Source organism: Corvus cornix, chromosome 18 (assembly GCF_000738735.6).
Source record: "Corvus cornix cornix isolate S_Up_H32 chromosome 18, ASM73873v5, whole genome shotgun sequence".
Lineage (NCBI taxonomy): Eukaryota > Metazoa > Chordata > Aves > Passeriformes > Corvidae > Corvus > Corvus cornix.
The window spans coordinates 7,628,390-7,655,871 of record NC_046347.1 but is presented as its reverse complement, the minus strand read 5'-3'; the positions used below and the strand labels follow the sequence as shown (position 1 = coordinate 7,655,871).

Sequence of the window (27,482 nt, the reverse complement as noted above, 5' to 3'; positions counted from 1 at the left end):
ACAAGGTCTCTGTAATGACAAACACTCCCATCTTCAACTGCATCACAGACACTAACAGAAAAACTTGGCATCTCTCATTGTATGGGAATATGAGGCAGAACTGGTGAGGACTTTTTCCTGCCATCCCCTGGCCAACTGTACATTCCATCTGACTGAGGATTACTGATAATTTTTGGCACCTTTGTGGCTACAGAGAACTCTTCTGTACAGTATTTATTTATCCAGGACTTCAGGAATTTATTTTTAACAGAACTTTTAAAAATGCTGTAAACACAAAATACGGTAATTGTATTAACAAAAGGATTCCTACACCACAAGTTTACTTTTCTCCCCCTAAGCACACTTTGGAGCCAAGCTCCTCAGCTGGTGTAAGTTGGTAGAGCTGCTGTCACTTTGGTGGACACCTTCCAAATTTAAAATAGCTGAAGATCTTTCCCAGTAAAGCAAAATGCTTATAAAAATCTGAATAAAAGGGAGTATTTAGGTATATATTGTTTCCTTAGCAGTACTACCAGGAGCCTTCAGCAGCCATGTCTCTGCAGCTACAAACGGGACTTCATTTGCCAAGAGACACAGACCCCGTCAGAGAGCACCAACACACTAAGGAGAGAAAAGAGGTCAAGGATATTATTCCCATTTTACAGAAGAAAAAGTGAGACAGAAAAGCATTAAGTGACTATTTTCTACCAAACTAGACATAACTGACTCCAGCAGAGCCCTGGGTCACCTCTATCAGGGCATGTGGACATACCCAAAGAGACTGTCAGAAATCTCTGACAAAGCTGAGAACTGGCCTTCTCTGTCCCCATCCAGAGCACAGCTTGCTATTCCCAAAATGTCCTGGAAAACCTCAGAACTAGATTAGAAACTATTACTTTCACCACAAAAAATTCAATGACAACTTTTTGGTTTTCAGTGACAGAAAGCTGAAATGTTTTAGTTTTGAACAAAGTTCTTCCCCTCTGCTTTTGGGCACTGAAAGCCAAAGAATTTTTACAAGCAAACCTGACTTTTTCCTGGTTTTAAAAATAATTTTCTACCCAATCAAAGCCTCGCATTTTTTTCAGAACCTGAACTTGAACATTTTGAGATGCATTAGCCAAAGGAAAAAATAACCCAATTTTTTGACAAGACCGACTTTCCATTAAAAATCACAGTACAAGGGGGAATTTTCTACATTTTCTTCCTCTTCTTCTTCCTTATCTTTCACAGACTCCTGAGCTGCTTTTGCTGTTATTATAATGCCTGTGTGAAAATTCTGACCGTGCTTTAGAGCAAATAAGGCACTAAATAGGCTGAGAACTGTGCTCTGCCTCTCTGAATGCTCCACTGGAACCCAGGACACAAACTGCTAACTTAGTAATCTAACTCATGTACCTGGCACAACTAAAGCTGGGCAGTAGCTGGCTTTGGATTAAACCTTCTGTGCTTGGTTTTCTGGCTAAGTCAGCATTACCTTGCCTTGAATTAAGAGTACCTGCACAGGCCCTGGCCAAAGCCAGGCACAGTATCTCACTGAGCTCCAGCTCATGCCTCAGGGCTGAGCAGCACTGAGGATAGCTCACAAGAAGCTGGGGAGCTCTGAAGGAGGGACAGCATTATTTGACAAAAAAAAAGGGAAAGAGAAAATTTCTGCTTTAAAAGATTTAATTATTTTTAAATGTAAAATAAAATATCCATAAAGTAATGCAAAGAAGTTAAACATTCCCTTCGAGGGAAATTTTCTCTTTTTAAAATTATCCCTTTTTCTAATAAACTAGTAATTTACGTAATCCATCTAAAACCACTAACACTCTTTCTTCTATTTTTAAGTAACACTGGAGAGCTTTCCCAAGGCTTATTTTATTTTTATGAGAAGGATTAGAAATCGTGATGGTCCAGATCCTTCCACACTTCTATCTGCTGACAAGCACCACACTCCTGCCATAACCCCAGTGAGAGCAGCTGGGGATGTGTCGTGTGGAATTTGCAGCACTCCACTGGCGTCAGTGGAGCAATGCCAGGCTGACAGATTCACTGCTCTGAATGCAACACCATCTGATTTGGAGCTTGTTGAACAAGTCATAAATCAAGTGACCTTTATGTTTCTAGACAAACATTTCAAGGAAAACAAGGATAAAGGGTCTCTATATGGAGCTACTTGTTCTATCTAGCCTCTTATCCAGCTTAGTATTTTTGTTGCTTCACAACGAGCATATTGTGACTTGCCTGGGCTGCACAGGAGGATGCTTTATCCTTTCAGAGTAACTCCAGGCTGTATCCCTGTTTTTCACCAAGAAGAGGACCACGGGAAGAAACTGCAGCTGAGCCACCATCCTTCCTTGGGCTCGCTCTGCTGGGGATGCTGCTCCAGCCCAGACCTAAAACATGCAGAAATAATATCTTACTCTTAAGTAAGTCATGGTGCTTTAGTTTTGGATCCAGTTTCATGCTAGGCATGGCACAGTACCTCAGATGGCACTGCAGACACAGCCTGAGGGGATACACATTCCCCTCACCACTCAAAGGAGCATGGGGTGAAGTCTACGCAAAGAAAATCCTGCCTGCTCTCTCATACCTCCCCTCTACCTGCTATTTCTCTCTCAAATAATTCAGATGCTTTAGCCCTTCCAGACAAAAACTGGAGCTTTAAATTAAAATGTCATCTGTTAGTAAAGAAACTAAGCTATGTTTTTCATTCCTGAGAAAGGACTCACTTATGCTTATAAGTTGCTAGTGATTAAGCAACTGGTATATTTTCACACTCATTAAAAGAAACATGGTGTGTTCGCCTTTCTAAGAAAAGGCATCTTGTTTGTAATACTGTAATGCATTGGGAACACCTTCTAATTGGCTTCTAGTGCCTCTTGCCAAAATTCAGACACAAGTTTGTTTATTTACACAAGGAAAAAAATAAAACATTGTATAATTAGTCGAGTAATGGACTCCTAAATTCAGAAACTCAGAGGTATGCAAAACTGACAAACTTTTTAAGATTCCATTTTGGTTTATGAAATATCTCAATAGGTAGCTCAGACTGCATCATGGCTATTGTAGCAATGTGCTGCTCAATGTGGTGTTTGTGTCGAGATGGAAAACTTTGACATGTTTGATTTTTATGCAAGTCAATTAACCTGTTTTTTAAAACTGTAACGGCATGCTTTGCAAATAAGATTACTTACTATAAATTATGAGAACATAGGGCTCCATTCAGACAAAAATGTTACACACCCCTTACACATGCATAAGTCTGCAGAATATAGTTCTGCACCCTGACAACTTATTCAGCTAGGGGTAGGAGCTTATTTTGGTCTATTCCATGGGGGCTTTCCTAAAAAGATATGAACAAAAGGGGATAGAGACTTAATTAGAATGTCTCTCTACACCCCACCTTCCTTTGCACCACCCAGGCAATTCCAACAGGCCAAAACCTCACCTTATGTGGTGAGGGAAGAATTCCTTTTTTCAGTTAAGTCAGCCCAGAGCAGAATTAGCAATGGTATGTCCCCCTAACCACAGTACAGACAGACATTTGGCCATTCCCACCTGCAAGTTCTGCTCTCAGCACTCACACTCAGGCACGCTCTACTGACTCCAGGCCTGTCCATCTGTTAACACAACGTTCATTGTGCTTGGCTGCAGCTCAGGTGGGACCCTCACTCCGGGACTTCAGGGTGAAGCTCTCCTGGAAAAAATGACACTGAACACGAGAAATGACACACCACCAGCACAAAGGAAGATGGCATTGCAGTCAGTACAAATCATTTTCCTTTCATGCAACAGACATTTGGTCAAGACTTCTTGCTTCTAAAAGGCAGATCCTTCGATGGGTGCATGAGAAATGCAGGATGTCTGTTTGGCACTCAAAATGCAACCTAAAGAACTGCAGAGATGTATGTGGGGCTTGGACAGTGCCAATAGACACACAAATCCAGAGACAAGTATGAGTCAGAGAAAGAAAAACTGTGGGATTTTGTCCAGGTCCTTTCTACTTTTACACATGCAGAGAAACTTTACCTAAGCAAACCATCCCATTGATTACATATGTGAGCAAGAATTGCTCGCATGAAGAAAGGTCACTGGATCTTGTCCCTGCTTTATGCACATTGTGATATAAAGACAATTCTTACTAAGTCCACGACTTGTTAGGTTAAGGCACAAGGGACCACAACAGAGCATTTTGTCTTCCTTGCCAGCTTCTGTCTATGTAATGAAGTCATTCTTATTTGACATTAGATTGTTGGTTCTGATCTGAAGTCTGCAGCAGAGATAGTCTGTATTGCAGATTACTCATTTCTTGACATGTATTTTACTTAGACAGAAAGGTTAAAACAGGGAGAGATGACTGAGAAGATTAAGGGACAAACTGCTTTCCTTGTCCCTTGGACAATCTCTTCCACAGACTATTTGCTACCCAGAACTAACTTTCAGCTTGGAGCAGCAAACTCATACTTGTGGAAATAGTTACAGACGTGCAGAGAAACGTGTACCCTGGCACATTCATATAAGGCATTTCAGGCACAAGACCCTCCAGAGTAAGATTTCACTGTGTTCAGAATAAGGGAAGATGTCAGTGTGACCAGAACTCAGCCACACCATTTACCAGAAATGACCTGCCACGTGTGGAAAGACACCTCCCATTCCTCAGGAGAACCAGTGTGGCTTCGTGTCCCCTAGCAGCCTCACAATGCCAGGTCAACTGTTGTTCCTGGCAAGACGCTGCTGTGGAGAGCCTGCAACAGAATCAGGGACTCATCACTACCAGTATGGGTTGCTATGGACACCACTGACGAAAAGCAAAATCATTTCAGAAGGAAATAAAAGACTCTTTTCCACCAATTGTGACAGACACTCCAATAGGTTAGTGATCCTGGTGGAATGCTAATCAACAGCACATAGAAAGACTTGGAAGTTATGCAACTTTTAATATTCCTAGTGAATAGGAGTGTGGAAGAGAATTCACGTAATACTGGCCCTGCACACAGAATGTACACCAACACTTAGTACTGAAACACTGGCATCACACATTAATGCTACAGATAAGTCAGACAATACTTCTGTCTTGCAAGTCTTTCCTCTCAAGATCTCAGCTCCAAGCCATAGGCATCTGAAGAGTCCATCTACACATTCCCACTGAGCCAAATATTTAAATGGAGATGGATTCCTTCCTGGCATAAAACCACCCAGCTAACCCGACATCAGCACAGCTATGCTGATTTACTGCAGCCATGGATCTGGCATCAGATTTGAGCTCTGAGACAATCTAATTTTTCCATTCCTCACAGCTCCGGTGAATAATTTAAATATATGCTCTGAGCTCACCAAAAATAATACATTTTCAAAATTTTTGGTGAGCTGAAAGTAAGAAATACTGGCTCAGAATCACACAAAATGCTCTGTTTAATCTTACAGAGTATAATTTTGATTGAAATGGGATTTCAGTTTATGCAGGCTAAAAAGGAATGGATTTTTGTGACAGAATTGAATGAGGACTTCTAAAATGAAAAAAACCACTATGTTAAAAAATCAACATGTATTACCCTGAAAAGATCAGAACAAAACATTTTATTTAAAAAAAAATAGTTTATTGTTTTCAATGCTCCAAGTGGCCACATTTTTCAGCTGATGGGAATCTATAAAATGTTACACTGCCACTGAGTCACCATTTTTGCCCCAGAAAAACTGCTAAAATATTTTCCTCAGCTGTACCAGTAGATAAATTTACTGACCTTAGTAAGACAATTTGCACAGGTAGGGCCAGGAGCATTTACTGTTTTAACAGAACCTAAACTATTCTGAGCAATTTACAGCAGAAACACTCATATGAATCCAAAATACTAAGAAGAGGGACAAGGGTTACAGAATAAACTATAGAATTGCTCAGTAAGGCTGGAAGGCATACTTTGAAATAAATAACGTATTTGACTCACACATTTCAAGTGGCATTGCAGAAATGATGCTCAAGAGCATCTGAGGAAGGAAGAGATTTGGGGATGATTTGTAATAGGGCTATTTAATACTCACAGTAGAGCTACTCATGATTCAGATCTATCATTCAGTGCTACAGCAATTTTTTTAATCATATTTTGTTTCCAGTTGAAATTAGGGGGGTTGGACCATGCTGTCTGTATGGTGGACTGTATTAATCTATATGCTCTCCCAGTTATGAATATTAAAGTCCATATTGCTACATTTTTACAGAAAGCAAAAGAAAGTCCACAAAGCTAAACTCGCAAGACAAAATGTGCATTTTCACAGAATACCTACCATTTAGTAAAAAAATATTTTAATTGCAATATTAGGACAACTTTCAGGGAAAATAGAACAGGCAAAGAGAAACTTCAGTGGCAAGTAATTGCTGTACCAAATACAGAAAGAATCTAGGCAATAAGAAATAGAAAAAGAGATCTCTGAAAATACTTCATATTTTTAAAAGCAGATGAAGATCTTTGATTAGCATGAAATAACGGTATTGAAGTCAATATGTTATCCATGACATATGCAGGGGCTATGTAGAGCTGAAATGAAGGAGGGAGGGGACTCAACCCCTCCTTCAGCATGTGACAACATCACCCATGCTGGTGGAAAGCAGGAGGAGGGAAAAAAGTGAAGAGAGGGTAATGCTGCCTTAGCTCTTCCTCCCCTATCCTCCCTTTGCCCCTACAAATCCACCCTGGCAGAAGGTATGGCTTAGAATCCAATTATTTTGCTTTAGGATTTCTCTTGTCTATGAGAAACTCTAAGTCCCCCTCTTTTTCTCATTACTTTAGAGTGAGAAGATTTGGAAATGGGGTTTTATGCAGCTCCTAGAAACATTATTTACCTAAATGCCCCATTTTTAGAAATGTGCATCTATTAGCTCTTTTGAAAAAAAAAAAACCCAAAAACAAAGCCCCCCAAAAATTCACCATATCAGATAGAATCTTGTATGTAGCAGTAAAGCTACATCTGCTATTTTCCACTGCTATTGTGGTGTATTATCGTGGTCTCCTACTGAGAGCAGTGAATTTCTGCATCCAAAAACTCAAACCATAGGTATTTCCCCCCATAGATGTCTTCTTACTGAACAAGATGCCTAATCTCAGGCACCCAGGATTGAAAATGTTAACCTTAAAGTCTGTTGGCATCTCTCAGAAGCTTAGGAGTAAGAGGAACCTAGTCTGGCTGTCTGAAAAATTTCATTCAGATTGCTTTAAATATTTTGCGGATGATTACAGTCTGAACATTTGACTACATGCCACTTCATTAGACTTTCTCATTTTTTTGTTCGTACCATAGATGGGAAATTAAAAGTGATCTCTGATATTTGATTTCCCATAAGATATGAGAGATTTTCAGGGCAGTGTCTGGAAAAAAATTAGGATAATAAGGTGTATAAATCTCTGCTTCATTTGAAACAACGCATAAAAGCCAACCCCACATTAATTTTTTTGCTGAAAGAACTTCAATAAGTTTTAAAGTAAGTGTTTCATTTACTGCCACATGCCACACATACATGGCAAACAGTTTATACAAACCACAACACTCAGCTGTTCCTGGTTAGGTAGAACAGCCCTCCCCTGCACACCCAAGCTCCTCCCGGTTCCCTCGGGACTCCGGTACAGGGTGCTGACGGTTGCAGCTGGTCCAAGAGAGAACTTACGGACACGTGGGGTGAGCAGTCAGTCCTTCTGAGGATGTGCTCATGAAGCCTTGGTTGAGTTGTGCTTAAGGTTTTGCGGGCTCAAAGCAGAATGCTCTGCACTTTTGAAGACAGCTTAAGTGGTGGTCCAGCCTTAATGCCTTCTTCATGTAGTGCTCAGGGAGCTTTATTAGACTTCCCAGCTCACTAGAAACTCCACTGTGCACACACACAACGGTGCTGGCTTTGCGTGGCCACGTTTGGGCGGGGGTGGGGCTACAGGGTTGCCTTCAGTGAGAAGAGCCCACGGAGCCAACTCCAGCCGGCTCCAAGGTGGACCAAGGCCGAGCCCATCAGCCGTGATAGGAGACCCTATGGTATTTACAAATGGAAACAAAAAATCCAGCTACTTCAGCCAGAGAGAGGAGTGAGAATATTGGAGGGAAACAACTCTGCAGACACCCAGGTCAGCGCAGAAGGAGAGGGAGGAGGTGCTCCAGGCACCTCCAGGAGCAGAGATTCCCCTGCAGCCCCTGGTGAAGACCATGGTGAGGAAGGCTGTCCCTATGGGAAGCTCGTGCTGGAGCTGGCAGGACCTTCGACCCCATGGAAAGAGGAGCCCACACTGGAGCAGGGAGGAGTGTGAGGAATTCTCTCCCTCAGGAGGAGGAACAGCAGAGATGACGTGTGATGAACTGACCCCAGCCCCCATTTCTGATCCCCTGTGCTGCTGGTGGGGAGGAAGCAGAGAAAATCAGGAGAGCATTTAAGCCTGGAAAGAAGGGAGGGGTGGAGGGGAGGTGTTTTAAGATTTGGTTTTACTTCTCAGTACCCTGATTTGATTGGTTATAAATAAATTTCCCCAAGCTCAGTCTGTTTTGCCTGTTATGGTAATTGGTGAGTGATTTCTCCCTGCCTTTATTTTGACCCAAGAACCTCTTGTTGTATTTCCTCCCCCCATCCAGCTGAGAAGTGATAGAACAGCTTTGGTGGGCAACTGGAGTCTGCCAGTATCAACCCACCAACCACAGACTCAGTAAAGTGCTGGGTGAAAAGGGGCTCTTAACACCCTCATGCAGCCAGGAGCAGATACAATGAGAGAGAGGAGAGATACCTGGGTATTTCTAAGGCCACCACTGAGACTTAATTTAGGCATTGATTCTAACTGAGGCTTATTACAAGAGCTTCAAGGTTAAGGTCAATGACCTCATTTATTGTGTAAGTATTGCCTACAAAACAAAATTTTATCCACTTATTCCAAAAGGACATTATGAATTTGGAAGTCCACTTCATTTTAAAAGATAATATTTCAGCTCGTCTCACTGGGTTCTAAAATCTCCATACTAATTTATGCATGTTTACAATAATATCTATGCAATATTACTCAACATTCTGTTGCTGTGTGAAAGCAATGAAATGCCCTTGGAGGAACAAATCCACACAAAAGGCAAAATAAACCTGGCTAGCTAGATATGCCAGGTCTAAATATCCAAAGCAAACTAGGAGAGGGAGTGAGGGAAAATTATTTTCTGTCCATTTTTCACTCCCAGACAATATTATGAAGTGCTTGGAATACCAGAAGGTTCATTTTAAAACAGAGGAGTGATGTTTACACTGGCCCTTATATAAATATGTATTAGTTTTATGTATGTATTTTTCCTAATACTTCAAGTTAAACTCAGCTTATTTATTGCTGAGAAAGGTGCTGGATTTTTTTATTGCACAGGTACAACACAGCAGCCTGGCAAGGATATTCTGAATTTGTTCAGAGAAATGTGTGCTCAGAGCTGTGTGATTGGGAATCCTATGGAAGGGGAACCTCTAACCTGAGCCCTGGAAACTTGCACTGCTGTAAATTAGGTATTTGCACTGGTAGGTGTAAGATGCACTTATTATGAAATTACTTGCACCACTCAGTGCAGGAGGCACTTCAATTAATGCAGCAGTGGCTGGCCCTTCTGTTTGCTGCATCTTCCTCTGGACCACGGTTTTGCAGCCAAGCCAGGTAGTAAGCTGCCAGGTGTAGGCCAAAAATAAAGATATTATTATGCCAGGAGGAAAATACTATTAGGGTTGTGTCAATACAAGGGGTTATACTGGTTATTTTCTCCTATATTAGTCCCTCCCCTACAAAACAAAAAATACCCAACAACAATATACTCTTCACAATCACAAACTGCTAAGCTACTAACCACAAACACAGATCAAACATCCTCATTCCTGTTTCATTCTGCACTTTGGATTGAGAAGCCCTGCAAGCATGACAGTTCTGGTGGTGGCTTTGTGATCTGGATCCTGCTTGGTAGGATCCATGCAGAGACCAACAACTCATTCTACAGAGCCCACTCTGCAGGCATCAGATGACTGTGGCTTTCAGTTACTACCTCTGGATCAGAGCCAGAAGCCTAATGGTGAAAAGCTCTTTATACCATTACCAATCCCTCGAGCCACCCAGTCCTCCTCCATTGCATACAGGTTTTTAGTGTTGTGCCTTAAGATCTGTTCTGGTTCTGAGTAACGTTCTTTGTGATGGGAGCCTTGCCGCTCCCCCCCTCATGAGGGAAAAAAAACAAGGAGGGAGTGTGAAACCTATTTTCAAACTCTGTTACGATTATCTGATGCAGTGACTACTCTGGGATTCTCCACAGGAGAGACCTGAGTGCTGGGCAGTGTCTATCTTAGGTGAAGAGCAGACTCCAGACTAGTCAGTGCCAGCATCTGTGTGCCTTCAGTTGGTGCTGCTGCCTTCAGCTGGGTGGTAGCTCTCAGGAGCACCCACAGAGCCAGAGGCCCCCAAAGGGATGGCTCCAAAGCTTTCCAGGACATCCACAGGCTGACAGGGACTCAGTGCACACACATGTTGGTCTGGCCTTGAGTGCTGACTCAGAACGATGCTCGATGGCAGCATGAATATACCCCTGGAGAGGGCAGAACTACAACCAGTGAGCTCCCAGAGCTGGTTTCCATCTAAGCCATCCACCAGAAGAATCAGACGCTAAATTGTGGCATTTCTGCACTCCTGTCCCACAGTTCAGCAGGGAAAAGTGACTCCCTGTGATGTTACATCCATGCAGGTTTCTCTGCAGTAGCTTTTCTCCCAGACTCTTCAAAAGCACATCACACAGAGCAGCTGCTTTCCCCACAAGCTGCAGGGGACTTAGCAGTTAATACACTGGTACCCAGGCTTCACGAAGAGGGCTGTAAGCTGCTGATCCTGCAATAACACCTCCAAGGATTTAGAGTCTTTAATGTTGATTGCTGAATATTTCTGTTCCCGTCTGAACCATTCCAACAGTTGTTTCAAGTGAATTCCCTTCCTTTTAATCACTGGAGCTTCTTGCTTGGTCTGGGAGCAGGGAAGAGGGAATGAAAGGGTCTCTTCAAATTTCCTGGAGCTGCTCTCTCAAAAGAGAGCATTGACACAGATTCTGCAGCTCCCACGTGCAGCAGGGCTCCCACAGGACCTGCAGGCACAGAGAGACTGCAGGATCCTTGTGGGCACTCCAGGAAGTGTGGCTGTTCTCCTTCCTGCTGGATGAGAGTATTGTATCTATTCCTAGCATGGATCTACCAGGTGGCAACTTCCCCCTGCCAGCATACCTTTGGTTTGGCTCACCTTGAAAGCTCTGATGTTGCATTATATGATGATGTCATTATATTTATTTCAACTTTCAATGAAGATTCCTGGCAAATCTCCGAGCTGGAATATCTTCTCTTTAATGTGTCCAAGATCCAGCCAATGTGGTGCAGATTACATTTATATAACACAGCACAGTGAGGTGAACTGCTGGGAATTTTTTTCAAGGTGTTGATGTTACTAACTTATTTCTCTATTAAAACTATGGAAGAGGAAAAACTTGTCCAGTATTTATCCAAATACTACCACTCTAATTTCTAGCTGTGGTTATTTTGGTAATGACTCCATCGTGCCCTCATGCAATCTCAAGAACTCATCTTTGTGGTGGTATTTTGAAAATGATAAAAGGAATCAAATACATTTTTCAATTAAGTACATATGCGACAACACAACATTTTAATGTGTAATGTTTCCTAGCTGGTTCATTTTCTTCACACTATCTGAACTAATTTTGAATGAATTTTGGCTTATTACAAACGTTTGGACAAGTTACTCTAGTTTACTTTTTTCTGCTTTTATTGACTGTGTTCCTCTTAGCACTTTCAAATTAGCCTCCATCATCACAACTTTGGTTAAAAGCCACGTATTTTTCCTGATAATCAGAAGTATAAAGCATTTGAGAATAATACATAGAATACTGCTCTGCACTGACAAAAACAATGGCTTGGATGCTAAATGCAATATCATTGAGGAACCTTCCTTTAACACTGGGCCTTAACTTCACTAGATTTTGAATAAACACGTGGTGTGAGAGAAAAAATTATTCTGATAAAGACTGACTACAGTGACAAAGAAGATGAAGTTCTGTGCTCCTCACTGCAGCACACAGGTTAGATGACTCAGCTGAGCCTATGGCAGACACAGAAATGAATTGAAATTCCCATATTATGATGCTTTAAGACACTAAAATTGCAAAAGAAGAAACTGCAGAGTAACTAAAAGCAAACTTTAAACTTTTCCCTTATTTTTTCCCCACAGTGGTCTTTGTGCAGTCTTATGATGGCACTACAAAGATCAGCAAAGAAAAACTGGCTGTGTTATGAATTGATTTCTATTTAAAAGAGCTATAATTCAATTTTGCTATAAAAACGTATTACAAAATCTAATATTAAATAGATTTGCATAGAAACATTCATCAGAAAGATATTTGTTTGGCTTGAAACACTTCCACTACAAGCCAAACATTTCAACACTAGGGCAGGAGGACCAGAAAGTGGACCTGACCAGAAACAACAGTGAAAACTACTAGTTTGTTTTTGCTCTACCAGCTGAAAACTTAGCTATTTGTTTAAAAAAAAATCATGGGCCTTATGGATGGTGAAATTTGATTTTTTAAAACCCAAAATATTCTTGTAAATTTATTAACAGGGTGTTATTGGTTGAGAAAACATGTATGTACACATGTCTCTCTGATGACAATAACCCTTTGATTAAAATTACGATGGATATGGTGATGGATATTTAGACTACATTAACAGCACACTTCTTTTATACTCACATAACCATCACCAATACACACTCAGCTCTGCACACATAAAAATTTTTAAACCTTGAAGCCAGCAGTCAGAGGTGGTTTCCAGATGAAGTCTCTGTTTGCCCCATTGCTGGGATCACAGACAGATAAATCACTGAGTGAGCCCCCCTCGCTAAGTAGTGGGAATATTACTTTAGTAAAGTTTGCTAATGGGGCAAAGGACCTTGTATTGTAATCCAGTGACATTTTCAACCTTCGGAGAACTTTTGTTGACATTCCCGAGTCCCTGGCTGCCATCCCAGCATGAAATAGTTTCTGTTCACATAATTCTCGTGTTTACCAGTCATGAAAAACTCTTGCTTTTTTTTTTAAATAAACTTTTTTTTTTTTTGCAAGTGAAACTCTGTCTAAAAAAATATTGGCCCCAGGCATACAAGGTTTTGCATAAATTCATATGTGATGAATAGCTGATTTTAATGTTATTTGGGTATTTGTCAGAACCTAACAAATATACATGGTAATGGTGGTTCATAAACTTAAACATCTCAATATACCCTTTCTTCTGGAAATAAATTACGTTTGTTTGCCCTGCCTGGAGTCCTAAGGTAGCCGACATTAGGAATATTTTAAATGTGATCATCCATCCAGCATGTCTTTCAGGCGCCACGAAGATTAAATGAAAGAATCATAAGATGAAGGTCTTTAACTTTTAATCCTTTTACAATGAACCCTTAGATAGACATGGGGGCAGGGTGCCTTCTATGTGAGTAATAATGCCTCTGTTCCTCTTCACTAGGTTAATGAATACCCTAAATGTCCCAAGATCTGATTTTCTCCCCCCCTCCCAAAACTATTGAAAGTAGAGCAAAGAGACGGGCGGTAAAACGCACTGAGACACTGAGCGAGGGAATGAATATGCATTCGGAGATACCAAACTAAGCGTTAGAGAAAGCAGGGCTGGCTTGTCTCAATGAAAGACCCACGGGTTTAAAATGATTAGCATAGATTCCCTCCGAGTTTTGGAGGAGACATTTAAAAAAAGTATTTTTTGACACCCGAGATAAATAAGGAGAAGGCTTCCTGCACTGTCAGGGACCCTTTGAAGAACACGTGGAGGGTTTGTTTTCGCAGTTGGTATCTATGAGATACGAACCGTCGGCTCTCCCGGCACGTAAAAGTCAAACACGTCGCTAATTGGGCCGGGTCCCGACGGAGCCGCGGGACAGTTGCGTAGCCCCGCGGGCCGGGCCGGGCCGGGCCGGGTCGGGTCGTTCCGCAGCACCGCGGGGAGCAGGGACAGGGGAGAAGAGAGCGGAGAGCGGGGGGCGGGCGGGGACGGCCCCGGGGGGCGGGCTAGGAGCGGGCGGCGGCGGGGCTCGGGCAGCTCGCGGCAGCACGGGCGGCACAGCCCGGTGCCCCCCCGGCTGCAGAGCTCGGCGTTCGCCGGCTGCAGGGCACGGTCCTCCCCGGGCTGCCTGGAGAGAGCAGGCTCGGGGGAGGGGGTTCAGTCTCCGAGCCCCGCAGCCCCGGGCAGCCCGTCAGGGAGGGCGGGCGGGAGCCCAAAGAGTTAACCGGGCCGGGCCCGGCGGTGTGCGGGGCTGCCACAGGATCAGGCTAATAACGTGTCTGCGCTGAAACCCCTCAAAGCCCAGGGGTCAAGTTTCAGCAGTGTCCCACCACAATGGTAGGTGTGAAAGACACGTGTCCCGTTGTAAATGAAATGTCAAGCGGTTAAAAGAAAAATCCCCAAGCAGCTGCCACCGAGCTCACCGGGGCTGCGCGGTCGCGGCTCCGCGAGGAACAGCGCAGCGCGGCGCGGAGGGAACCCCCGCCGGCCGCCCTCCATCCTGCGGGGCCGGAGCCCGCGGCACTCCGACGGTGTAGGTGCCGCAGAGCCCCTCTAACAGAGTCGTGAGCAGGTTTCCACCTCCCCCTGCCACCACGAAACGTCCTGCTGAGCGTGGAGAACGAGGAGGAGACAGAAGAAAGCCCCCCCGACGGCGGCCAAACCAAAAAGCAAACAGAATCCAAACGGCTCGTGTTTTAGTGGTTGACTTTTAATTCTGCACTGCACTTTTTACTACAAGGATATAAAGAATAAATAGCAGATACTCTTCATTTACATAGGATTAAGTCATTCAAACTGTTCTCTCTATTTACAATAACATTGTGCTCTAGGCGTTTATTCATTTTTATTTTAAATCTAAAGTCCGTAAGGAAAAAAAAACCCCTCACACACACGCTTTCCGAATAATGGAAAATAGCTTTAAACGTTTTCTTATCAAAAAGTTTGGTTTGTATTTTTTAAACCTTTTATTAAAAAAACCCCACCCAACAGAAAAACCTACTTCGCCAAAGCGAAGCAACTTCTCTCTGGAATATAAATACCAAAAAAAAAAAAAAAAAAAAAAAAAAAAAAAGATACATTAGCAACGATCAGGGTAATAGTCTTGAAAATACAGTAGACGCTGATTATTTCACGTATAATACTGACCTTTTAATAGTGTATTAAACCGGTGCCATATATACACACAATATACATTCTCCTACACGTTACAGTGCATTACAACGTTAACCAGAAAGCAAATGTCTTTTATTTCTGTTGCAGCAAAGGTCCACGTGAGTCCGCTGGAGAAGGGGCGCGAAGGGAAGTGCCAGCCCTAGCAGGAGCATTTACACTCCGAAATGATGGGGTACTGGATGGGTATCCATGTGCATCTCTGCCCGCCCCGGCGCTGGCACCTCCACCTCAGGATCGTTAAATGCACGGACTTGGCAGGTTTGCAAACCATGCCTTCGGGGACTGAACAAGACCTTTTACTGTAGCAGCTGCCCACTTTGACATACCGGGGCCAAAAGCGGCTGCCGAGATCGTTCCACGTGTATAGAACCGGGCAGAAGGTCTGGGACCAAAGCCACATCTGCAGCTTCCTGCGCAGCTTCTTGCTTAGCCTATGCTTCTTGCCCGGCTGCAGCCCGTCGTAGAACTCCAGCCCTTTGATTTCGCTGGGCATCGCTCCCGAGGGTCTCTGCCTGAGCAGCAAGTCCAGCTCAGCTAGATCGTCCACTCCGAGCCGGTCCTCGGGCAGGGAAACAGCCATGAAGTTGGCGTCGAAGTGTCCGCCCATGAGGTTCCTTAGCAAGGTCTCGTTAAGATCCTTCTCTTTGGGGTCAAAGATAGGGTCCGGGTGCTCGATTAGATCCACCAAGGGCAAGTTGTCGCTGGGAGCCGGTCGGATGTGCAGATAGTGCTGGCAGGCGCCCTGCTCTAGCCGGAGACCCAGCAGAACCACCAAGGCGTATATAGTCACAAGGCACTGGGAATGATCCATCCTTGGGAGACCGGTGGGGGGGGGGGGGGGAAGGGGGGCTGGATTCACCAAACAGCAGGGGAAGAAGGTGCAAGCAAATACATCAGAAAACTTGTACGGGGATATCCAAAATAGCTCGTCTTTGAGGGGGATCACCTCCACTCGCCGCACCACCAGCAAAGACAGCCCCCTGATAAGCCCGGAGAACAAGCCCCCTGCAAACACGCTGTCTTGCAGGCTTCTCTATAAAATTTCTCCTGGTGGAGCCGCTCCAAAATTCTGCTGCTGTTGCTTTTTCTCGCCCTTCCCGGGAACGGGAGATGCCTCTTTTTGTTGCGAGTTCTGCTTGCTGCTGCCGCTCCTCGTTGTCTGCCCGTGCGTGTGGAAGAAGTTGCTGCCGATTCTTCCTCCCCGCTTCTCTCCGCCGTTTGCAAAGCAGCCTCCTCAGCAGCAACAGCAGCCACGCACGTTGGCACCAGTTTGTCTGCTTTGCAAGGACCCAAAGCCTTTAAATTTCCTGCACTTTCAGCTTCATCTCCATGGAAACCACAGACTCTCTCCTAACCCACCCCACCCCCCTTAAAAAAACCCCACACACACAACACAACCCCCACTCCCACAAAAGTCCAGGAGAGCGCGGCTTCCCCCTTCCCACCGGCAGGCACCCTCTGCTGGGGAAGGCTGAGGCGGGAGCCGCCGCCTCCCCCCGCCCTCCGCACGCCGCCGCTCACGGGAGCCGCCGCGCCCCGGGAGATGCTGCCCTGCCCGGGGCAGCCGTCGGCAGCTTCGCCCGGTCGGGCGCCCGTTCCTCGGGCCGCCGCCGCCGGCTCCGGGCTCGGCCTCGCCCCGCCGCTCTCCCCGTGGGCGCGGAGCGCGGCCTCTCCCGCCCGCCCGGCGTAGGAGCGCGGCCCGGCCGCCTGCGGAGGGTGGCGGCTTTCCCGGCGCTCCGCGGGCTGCCCGCGCCGTCCCGCCCCGGCCTGCGCTGCGCGGCCGCCGGGGGCCGCCTGCCCAGGCGCGCACATGGGCGCGGCGCGCGTTGCCCGCCCGCGGGGCCGCTGCGGACTCTTTGCCTGCGGCCCCGGCGCCGCCGGGCGGCTTCCCGGGCGGAGCGAGCCCTCTGCTGGTGGCGCCGGGCCGGGGACTGCCCGCGGGCGGGCGGGGGGCACCGGGACAGCGCGGAGCGGCGGGATGCCCTCGGCGCCGGAGAAACTCGGGAAGAGCCTCCCGCACCGCGCGGGCGAGCGCGGGCAGCGGCAGCGGCGGGCAGAGCCCTGGGGTGCTACGGATGGAAGGAGGTGGCTCCCGCGGACTCCGCGCGCACCTCGGGGCCTACGGCCGGGTGGGACCCCGCGTACGGACCTGCGGTCCCCCGAGAGGAGCCCGGGAGCTCGGCTCTCATGGCGGGTGCTCCGGGAGACTGCCCGGCCCCGCTGCCCTCCGAAGCACTTGCTTGGTGATTTTCTATGGAGTTCGCTAAGACTTCTCAGTCAGAAACGCAATTTCCAGTTACACCCTCAATCCATACAGGAAAGATGGAAAGTGCCTCAATGGCAAATACATAAAACAATTTGATACTAAATGCCACTTCCATGGCAGAATTGCTGTCTCGCAAAGAGCACTTACATGGTGTGGCAGGCAGCACGGCTGTAAGGGTCTATTATGGTTTGAATAAAATTTCCTGATGTGCTTGATTCCCATTCCTGCAGGCTATTTAGGCACTTAGGAGCCTAAGTTTAATGGGACTGAAGCTAAGCCATTTCACCTAAATTATTTATGCATTTGTTTAAATCTTAACCTTCAAATTTAGGTTCATTATGAAAGTAAGACATAGATCATATTACCAAGATTGGGTGTTTTTTTATAAAAATTACATTTTTTCAACTATTTTCACTCCCAATTTTCAATTTAAAACAACTCTTAACTTTGCTTTATTCCAGAACATATAGGGCATTTTATAAATAACACATAACTGAAAAAAATTACATGAAAAAGATGGCAAAATGACCTAAGGTCAACACTGTGGAAGAGCCTCACAGTGACACTTGCTGCTACAATGTCAGTCAAAGATCTGCTGGAGTTTTATTACAATTTTTTTCCATCTGCAAGTTGAGGTGTCTACCTTCACCCAGAACGTGATAAACTTCCATTGCTGAAATTTGGTACAAAAGTTGTCCCTGGATGTGAGAAGCCACACCTCAGAAACAGAACAGAACCAAAAATTCAGAAGTTACATCTAATGGCTTGTACTTACTTTTTAATAATAAATTCAGTTTTACCCAGCTGGTATTTGAAACCAATTCTTTAACTACCCGTCTCTTAAATCTAAAAAGCAAAGCTGATAAGGCCTATGTTCCATCTATTCCATGCCAGATGTTCAAGATTCCACATTCAAAACTGTGACCCTAAGCAAGGACTGGAAGACAAAACCTTTTCCTTCTCAACTGAGTTACCTCTACGACTAAATGTTTCTGGAATGAGGCTCTTTAAGCCTCTCTGTCCCTCGTTAAGCCCCAGATCTGCTCTGAGCAGAGCAAGCTGGGGCTCAGTAATTCCTCAAGTGCGGGTGTCTGCCTCACCCCAGGTGCACTGGGCTCCTGGAGAGGCCATGAAAGCTCGAGGGATGTAGAAGTGACAGAAGTCACTTGTGGCTGAAGAATTTCTTGGTGGAATGGCTGACAGCAGGACTGGGGAAGAGCTGCCAGTAACTCTGCCAGAGGCCTCTAAGTCAGAAGGAAAAGAAATGGGTGTATTCCAAGGCTTGCTGAAAACAGCAGTAAATGAAACCTGGAGGTAAAGGGCATGATCTAAGGTCTGTGTATGATGCCAGCCCTTCCTGGGATAGGGAGAGAGGCCAGCAGCTCATAGAGGTCTTAGCTGGTCGTTCTGTTGGGAGTGGTGCATGAAGCAGAGTAGAACAACTCCCTTTGCCTCAGCTGTCTTGGTTCTGAAGTGCTGTCAGTAGTAAAAATGTGTTTTTTCAGTAGACAAAGCAAATACAACTTTCAAGGCACACAGGAAGCCAATGTGGGCAAGAGTAAGATGCCACTTCTTTGGGGTCACATTGCTGATGAGGAGAGAAGAGGAATGCAGCCTGCATGGCTCTGGAGGCACAGCTCTGAAAACACATTATGTGAGCAGCTGACTTCAGTCCACAGCAGCAAGGATGGACAGAAACAATTCAGAATAGATCAGTTTCCTGTTAAATCTACTAACAGAAAATAGCCTGACCTACTTCACCCAACCCAGGGCTCAGGGACATCCCTCTGAATTCAGCCCATGGTGTCAAATTAGCCTGGTCTGCAAGCAATGATCTCAGGCATGATGCATGCACCACTCTAAAACACGGAGGGAATCTCAAAGAAAGTAATAAAACACTACAGAACTGGGATGAGGAAGAACTAAGCCAGGTGTGCTTGGGAAAGCTGTGCCTTCCTTAGGAGTGGAGGCTTCCTTACAACTATTCTTGCTTCCCTTACGCTTAAAGATTATTTAAATCATGCTCTCATTGCCTTTTGCTTATAGTTTTAAAAAATTCAGTGGCATTAAATGACTGCTAAGGAAAGGAAGGGAAAACCAACAACATAACCAAATGAGTCCTCTGCTCAACTGTCATGCAAATTTCTCATATGGCTTTGGGCAGGACATTTCATAGCTCGGCCTTTCCTTATCTGTAGAGCAGGAATGCTAATCCTTTTCTCTTTCATGGAGGTGTTGGAGAGTTTGATTCGATGCTACCAGTATCAATGTAACAATGCAGAGGGAAGAGACTCCTGTTTTACTAAAATTGTAGAGGAAACCTGTGTTTGAAAGAGCAGACAACTGAATTAAAATCACTTCAATTTTAGTCTTAGGTCCTAGCAAGCTGCTAGACCAATGTCCTCCTCCTTTATACACCTGTATAAATTTTGTAAGGAACTCCTTTTCTATTCTTTTTTTAAAACTGTGAATCCCTAAAGAAATTCTAAAGGAGATGAACAGCTTGCAGCCATTTTACATAGTCCAAATATATCAGATGACAAATCTACATTATGAGCTATCAAGGGCCATGTATGACCTTCCCAGGAATCCATGTACCACTGGTAGAAAATCACCATTCTACTACTTTGAAACTACATTCTTTAGTATGGAAAGATTCAGGGAGATCTTTGAAATGTCTCTGTCTCAAGGTACCTCATCCATTTCCCTGCCCCTTTCCTGATACACAGAATAAAGACTGTCCTAAGGATGATGACGTTAGCAGGTGATCAGCTGCTCTGAAGGAAAATAGTTTTGAATCAAAAACTTTGGAAGGTAAAACATATTTTGAGAGAGCAAAGTTCTACCTTGAAATCCCAACAGAATGGAGACAGGGAAGGATACATTTGGCCAAGAACCTGTATCTGCAGTGATAAATAATATATAAATAATATATTTTGAAAACAAGCTCTGGGATGAATGTTTTATAGTGGAGTAAATCCTAAGATGGCTAATGCATTAAAGCGATGAAGATAAAAACAACAACAAAAAAGGAGACCCCACAAATAAAAAAAGTTATTTCTTAGTCTTTTAAGTACAGCTATACATAGATGTATCCATCGCCTTAAAACAAATGTCCCTAAAAAATTGCTGTTTTTTTCTCATTACATCCTTGTGTACTGTGCCTCCTTGATTCTCAACTCACTTGCTTCTGCATTTTTCCTGAGGTATAGACCTTTGTCTTTAGACCAGAGCTTGTGCATTCATCTGCTGATAAACTGTTTATCTTAGCTTTTATGAGGGCGCCTTGCTGCAAGCCAGCCAGAGACAGGATCCTGGGTGTTTGTCTTTTTTTTAAAAGAGGGTCCGGGAAGTGACGGGTATTTATACCTCCCTTGGCTCTATATATCATGGGAGGTGGAACTCCACTGTCTCTGTTTCTTGCTTTTTCTCTCAGCAGTGTCTTCTGCCGTAAATCTGAATCTCTCAGAACAGAGTTTTCTTGGCTACAACTCCACTCGGAGGAATTAAGTTTTATTTATTTATTTGTGCAAAAGGCTTGCAACAGAGGAAACCCAAAGTTCTTCTAAATCCTCCCCCTCCTCTACCTCACCTAAGGATCCTACTTTCTGTGCCAAATCCTAACATCTCAGCAGTCAAGAGAAGAGACCAGCGTCTCACAGTGTGCAGACCAATTCATTACTGAGAGGGAGGCCAGTGGGAGAATTGGAAATGATGAAACAGAAACCAAGGTAATTTTTATGTTAAAAAATGACACTTATATTTACAAGGAATGGCTCCTGATGGGAATCTGAATTTCCACACAGGTGACATTGTTTATCCAAACAAACTCCCTGTGGCAGCATATATTACATATATACACACAGGGCAAGTAGGAATGTATTTATTCTTTTTAGCCAGACTGGTCATTAAGATAAACATCTATTGAAATAAGCCAGGTTTTTACTAATTTTTTTTATAGAATACTAAAGACAACTGAGGGACAAAGATTCAATGAAGCGAAAAATACAGCAACCCCCCCCTCAATCAAGCCCTGTGTGCATGGGAGTGATTCATTGATGCCAGCTACTGAATAACCCTGATACATAACATTTCTCACCTCTGATATTTAAAAAGACCCCCTTGCCCTTTTAGCACCAATGGAGCCCTTCAAATGTTTTATTGCTAATTGTCTAATGCTACGTGATGAATGACTGCTTGACTGAAAATGACAACCCCTTTTCTCTCAACTACTTCATTTTCCTGGCTCCAGTGGGGGTGAAGAGGAAAAAATAAATCCGATTACATCATATTTAGCCTGTTGGTTATGAATGAAGGAAAACTGAAACTTGCTTTAAAAGTACTTCTATCAACTCAGTCCTGAGCTCCCGGGTCCCCTGCATTCAGTAAATGTCGCCTCAGATTCTGGTGTAAAATGTTCCAAGAGACTCATGGGTTTTGTGGAAGTACAAAGTCCAAGGGGCAGGGTCTAATCCTGATCAGAGAGCTGGGGGAACAGGATCCCAAATGAATCTGACTCAGAAATCCTGGACTAAATGTAGAATGGCTGCACTTTCTGCTCACAAAAAGTATCTTGGCTACAGTGTAATAAAAGAGCAGAATTTAGCCTGTTACATAAAACAACTCCTGACTAGGGCTTTCCCTTGAGAATTAGTGCAGCAGCAGAAGGTCCCACAAATTCAGAACCACTGCCTTATGAGAAATTCTTTAAATTTGCTCCGGCTAGAAAATGCACAAGGATGAAGGAGCTTTAGTAACTAGAAAAAGATTAAACTGCATGTCATTCCCGAGCATTTTGTATTATCACTCCTTTCCAGCTTCTTATGCTTTATCCCTTCAGGGAATCTGATCTCTTCAAAAAGAAGTAGATCACAATGATCAGCCAGAGTTGTGTGCATAGCATTATCTCTGCAGCCACTACAAAATGTCCCAAGATACAAACTCACAGTGGCTGGGCTGGCTGTGAAAAGCTCTATGTTCAATAGGATACTTTTCAAAGAAACTTGTACCTTTAGTGGCACACGGAATGATTTCCCCTTTCTCTCACAAATGACGAAACAGGCACACTCATGGGGGTATGGGATTAATTCAGTTACAGAAACAGACACAAAGGAGACTGATTCCAAACCTGCTCATGTTCAGTAGGAATCTCTGGGATGTGTTTGTTTGGCTTGGGAGTTTCAAGTCTTTGCGTCTGAAGGCAAAGGGACCCAGGCGAGTAAAATAATGAATCTAGGCTTCCCAGACACAGATCTGACATTTGCTCTCTCCCTCTGACTCAGGCTTTGACTGGGTTCAGGGATTAATTAGGCCATGCAAACGAGTTAGGTTCTCTCTTCTGGCAACCTGGTCACGTAGGGAACCCCCACCCCTCCCCTTCCCCACACTCTCCTTGCCCATAATGAAGCATGACTGTAGTAAAACAAGTCTTTTGATGGTGCCTCTTCTCATCACTTTCAAGACAAACAATGTCTCAGAAGCCCCCCAGCTGCTTTTATTTTTCTTATATCTACAGTTACATCTTGGATGTGTTTACTCATCCTCATTAAATATATTGTTCCCCCCACACCCCTTTTTTAAAAATATCCTTCCTTCATTGCAGTTTACACAAAACATCAATTACACAATAGAGTTAAAAGCTTTTGGGTATTGAGCAACATCCCACAACACCACAGTCTCTAAAAAAGAATTGACATGGGGTATAGGAGGATACAGCAGGAATATGACAAAAAGCCCCACAGCACACAGAGAAGTCACAAATTACTGCTTTGCTCACAGCACAGCTTTGCTTATGTACAATCAAGTTCCTCTGATAAGCGTGAATAAAGACTTTGTGTTTTTCTTTCAAATAGAAAATATTAACAAGTGACTGTTATCCTCCTCTTTTGAACACAGAAACTTGGAAAGACTAGGATGCTACAGGAAGAAAAAACAACCCATCACAGGACTAACAACCAGTTAGGCTTTCCCACATAGACATTGGTCAGGATGATTTTCTTTCAAGCAACACTGAAATAATAACACTTCAGCTGAGTATCTTTGCTGCCTAGCATGTGTCCTGAAGCCACATCACTCTCTGAAGTACTTGTTCTCATAATAAACACATCAGCAGTTCAATAACATGCCAGACACAATGGCATATATTTTGACTATTTGTTCTCTTTACGTGTGTGTCTATGCATGTGCAACTGCTCCCATGCAGGAACAGCCTTCCCATTTCTCCCATTCTTGACAGAGTAGTGTTCCAAAGACACATGATCCTGTTCTGATTGACAAAAAGATCAAAATCAAACAAAAAAGAGCATTGCATTGACCAGTCTGGAAGTGCCACAAGAGTTCTCTTTACTTTGAACATGAAGGCTAACTTTGGTCAGCAAAATGAGCATTTCAACTCAAATACGAGGTTTTGAAACAGGCTGAGATAAGGGATTCAAAGAAGAGAGATGCCTTTGTAGCAGAAAAAGAAGCAAAAGGAAGAATGCTGCATTTAAAGCGTCTCATGGCAGGGATGTCTTTTTATGCCGCTTTCACTTAAGATCTCCCCACTTTTCTGATCAAAAAAGAAGGTAGGAATAACCTTGCTCTGCAGACCATAACCTAAACTACTCTCCCTAGGGAGACAGATATTGGAGTTCGCCTGTCATCGTTCTTGTGTGAGATCCCTTGAATAAATAAATAAATAAATAAATAGCAGCCTTCCCTGATGAGCCGAAGAGGGCCCTGGTGTGCCTAGGCTTAGGTCCTGCCTGGTGCTTACTGCTGCAGGACCTGAAGGGAGCAGGGAGGGGGGCGAGGTGGGGGCAATCACCCTCCAACACCGGGAACTGTTTGTAAATTACCCTAAGCTTCCCTTAGTCATTATTCCATTAACTGCCTCTTGGTAGATCTGTCAGTAACTAAGCTGGGACTTATTTGTAGAGAATCAGAGGCTATTTGCTGTACTAAGTGAGCCATGAGAGCAAAAGGGTTTGGGATTTATTTGTAATTACAGTCGGGATTTTTTTCTTCTCCTTCTTGCCTGGACCCCACTGGTACTTTCATTCACATTCCCTAAGCTGAAGCTGGCGCCAGGATCACAGGCTGGCCCTGTGTTTATGTCATTGAGACTAGGACAATATTTCAGTGTGGAGCCAGACCGCAGGGATCCACTCTATAAAACCCTCACTAAAAATAGACAGCCGCCCTGCCCCCAGGCTCGCGGACCGCCGGCTCCCTGTGTGGAGCACAGCCCTAGGCCGGACCCGGCTCAGCCCTGCCGGCCCCCGGCTCTGTCAGCCCCCGGCCCACCCTGCCCTTCCCCTGGCCGTAGTCCCTCTGAGCAGCTCCTGGAGCCGGCGGAGCCGTTCGGGCTACAGCCGGCAGCATCCTGAGGGATCCTCTGCTCCCTGACTGCTCCTTGAGAGTGGATGTGGTACCTCAAGGCGCTCGGCCTCCCCCTGCCCCGAGCCCTGCTCTGCAGCAATCCCTGACCAGCCCTGCAACACCTCTGCTCAGGCTGCAGCACCGAGCCATGAGTTACCCTAAAATCCCACCGGCTGTAACTGGGAGAATAAGAGATACCTGAAAATATCAGTGCTTAGGACCCTCCCCTTCCCTCCACAGCTTGTACAGAGAGACCCCAGTAGGACAAAACTGGGTCAAAGACTTCACCTCTGTCTGATAAATCTTTCCTGCAGCAAATTAAAACACGGGCTGAACGTTTCCATCTCCTAGCTGTCAGTTTTATTCAGAAGCATGACAGGGAAAATAATTCAGCCTTTTCAATGCTAGTGGCGCATGATCTCTCAGCTTGGAAGGATAAATGTAAATAGTAAAATGTTTATTGATTAGTTCAACAGCTATACCAGATAAGATACAAGGCATTTAATGCAGAGATTTTAAAGGTAAGAGCCTGAACCTGCAGCTTAGATCCTGACATTGGAAGGGGTTTAATTCAAGAAGCCTGTGAAGTGACAGAAAAACCTCACATGCATTTTAATGGGCAACAGAGCCTTCCAAAAGACAGCAACAAAGAGCAATCTAGCCTCTTGATTCCCTGAGATCCCTGTTTGCTTAGCTGATGAAAAAGCAGCAGATGGGAGCGTGCATGATTGCACACACAGGTATCCTGAGCAGGGATGCTGCCAATAAATGTCCAAGAGGAGCAAACCCCTCAGAACAGGTTCCTGTCACTGAATCATTGTCCTGGCATAGGTCCGGTTTATCAAGTCAGTAGGACCCTGATGTGCTCAACCAGTGGCAAACCTACTGAGGTAGGTCTCTGAAGAGATAGATTTGGCTGGCTAGAGGACTCACCCTCTCTCCCAAGGCCCAGGACAGCCTGACTATTCTCCACCTGGGCTGCATGGCACATTTTTGACAGAGGTGCAGCCAGTCACCACCTGAACAGAGATGGTTGCACAAATCCATGATAGAACTGAAAACTGAGCTCTGAAATCCCAGTCAGTGCTTTAAAATCCTGCAGTGCCACATGCAACATGCTGCTCATAATGAAGGTTGACTTTGATTGGCTTAAATTAAATCATTCACTAGCCATTTTGTACAAGGAGATAAGACTATTATAATATGGACTGAGAATGTTGGAAAAGGCTGCTTTGAAAATTTTCAAAACATCGAGAACATGTTTACAGTAGTATACAAGGACAGCTGTAATGTTGCAAAGAGATTTATTATCAGAGCCATCAGTAAGATAATCCAACAGACTTCATACAAACCAGTCTGTTTTCTGTACCATGCTATGGGTACTCAGTGTTTGCTCAGTGATTATTCTGTTGAGTTCAGCTCCTTTCGGTCCTTCTGCCACTGTGCTCTTTCAATGAAATGTATCAGGTGAATGTCAGTGCAGTGTCACCAGGATCCCTCTGCAGTGGCTGTTGGGCATGTGTTTAACAGCAGGTCAGGGTGTGAATTTTTGATCATCTCTACAGATACCACAGACAAAACTTGAGAAGATAAAAGCAAGTAAAGTAGCAAATCAGCTTGCCCAAGGTCACAAACCAGCAAAACCAAGAAGAGGACCAGTTCCTGTCTTTTGTAGAGTATCATGTTGGTAGAGATAGACCACAGGACCTCATGGATTTTATAGCATGTTCTGATTTCATTACAGTGGAAGTAACTCTTCAATAACTGTTGCCTTTGTAATGCTTCTCACTGTTTTATCTCTGCTTTGCAAATACCCACCCTGGGGATAGAGGACCTTCAACTACCTTTAGTCAAAAGTGTGATATACAAAGCAATGAAGCTGAACTGTCTCAGTGTGGAGGAAACACATTTTTGATACTGGACCATGTTCTATCATGTGCCATTATTGTCTGAGAAGCAGCCCTGAATTGTTCTCACACTTCATGCTACAGCTTTTCATTATTTGAGCAAGTGCTATTTGTTCCCCACACTTCTTTCTCCAGTCAGTGTGTGGACTTCCTTTTTCACTTCCGCGCTGGTGCTGGCGCACCTGACAATGGATATACAGTGAAAGGAAACTGTAGCAGAAACAGGATTCTGTGATCTGTTACAGTAATTAGATTATCTGACCCAAGCAGAAGATTGCAGGAAGATAAAGGCAGCACTTGCAGGAAGTGAACATCATCACAGAAAAATGAATTCTCTCCCTGGGTTCTGCCATGAATCCCAGTGCAGTAGCATGAAAGCAACTGAAAACTCCACAGGTGGCCACTTAATGTCTATGTGTCATTTTCAACAACACTTAAGTTATGCAGCCTCACTTGGGCTCCATTCATAGCAGGTTGTGCATTCACAACAGCTGCAATGCAGACCAACTGGAACTGGGCTTTGAACACATGAAGTCCCAGTATGAAATACCAGCTCTTAGGTGGTTTAAAAAAGCACAGCCACAATTAGGGTATACTTGATAACTTTGACCAGAGACCATCTGTGTCTTGGTTCTCCAGCCGATAAAACGACATCACACCCATGATGATCACAGGAGTATAAAACAAAGATATAATTTGAAAGATTTATTATTTA

The 27,482-nt window shown here is 44.4% G+C and overlaps 1 protein-coding gene and 1 long non-coding RNA gene across 3 annotated transcripts in view; both read right to left on the bottom strand.

Moving 5' to 3' along the window:
- Positions 1 to 1,763: 1,763 nt before the first annotated feature.
- LOC109145702 overlaps positions 1,764 to 27,482 on the bottom strand; it is a 30,406-nt gene continuing 4,687 nt past the window's right edge. Inside the window, exons 1-3 of one of the 2 annotated variants that reach the window (XR_002047347.1) lie at positions 7,622 to 7,809; positions 3,526 to 3,664; positions 1,764 to 2,360 (exon numbers count right to left, since the gene is read on the bottom strand). This is a non-coding gene — a long non-coding RNA (uncharacterized LOC109145702). Of the gene's footprint in view, positions 2,361 to 3,525; positions 3,665 to 7,621; positions 7,810 to 27,482 lie in introns of those variants that run through there. The other variant, XR_005603367.1, reaches the window with a different exon arrangement.
- On the bottom strand, positions 14,748 to 16,607 carry NOG (noggin). Its single transcript, XM_010407431.3, has one exon. The coding sequence runs from the start codon at positions 16,041 to 16,043 to the stop codon at positions 15,372 to 15,374; it is 672 nt and encodes a 223-aa protein (XP_010405733.1). The 5' UTR covers positions 16,044 to 16,607; the 3' UTR covers positions 14,748 to 15,371.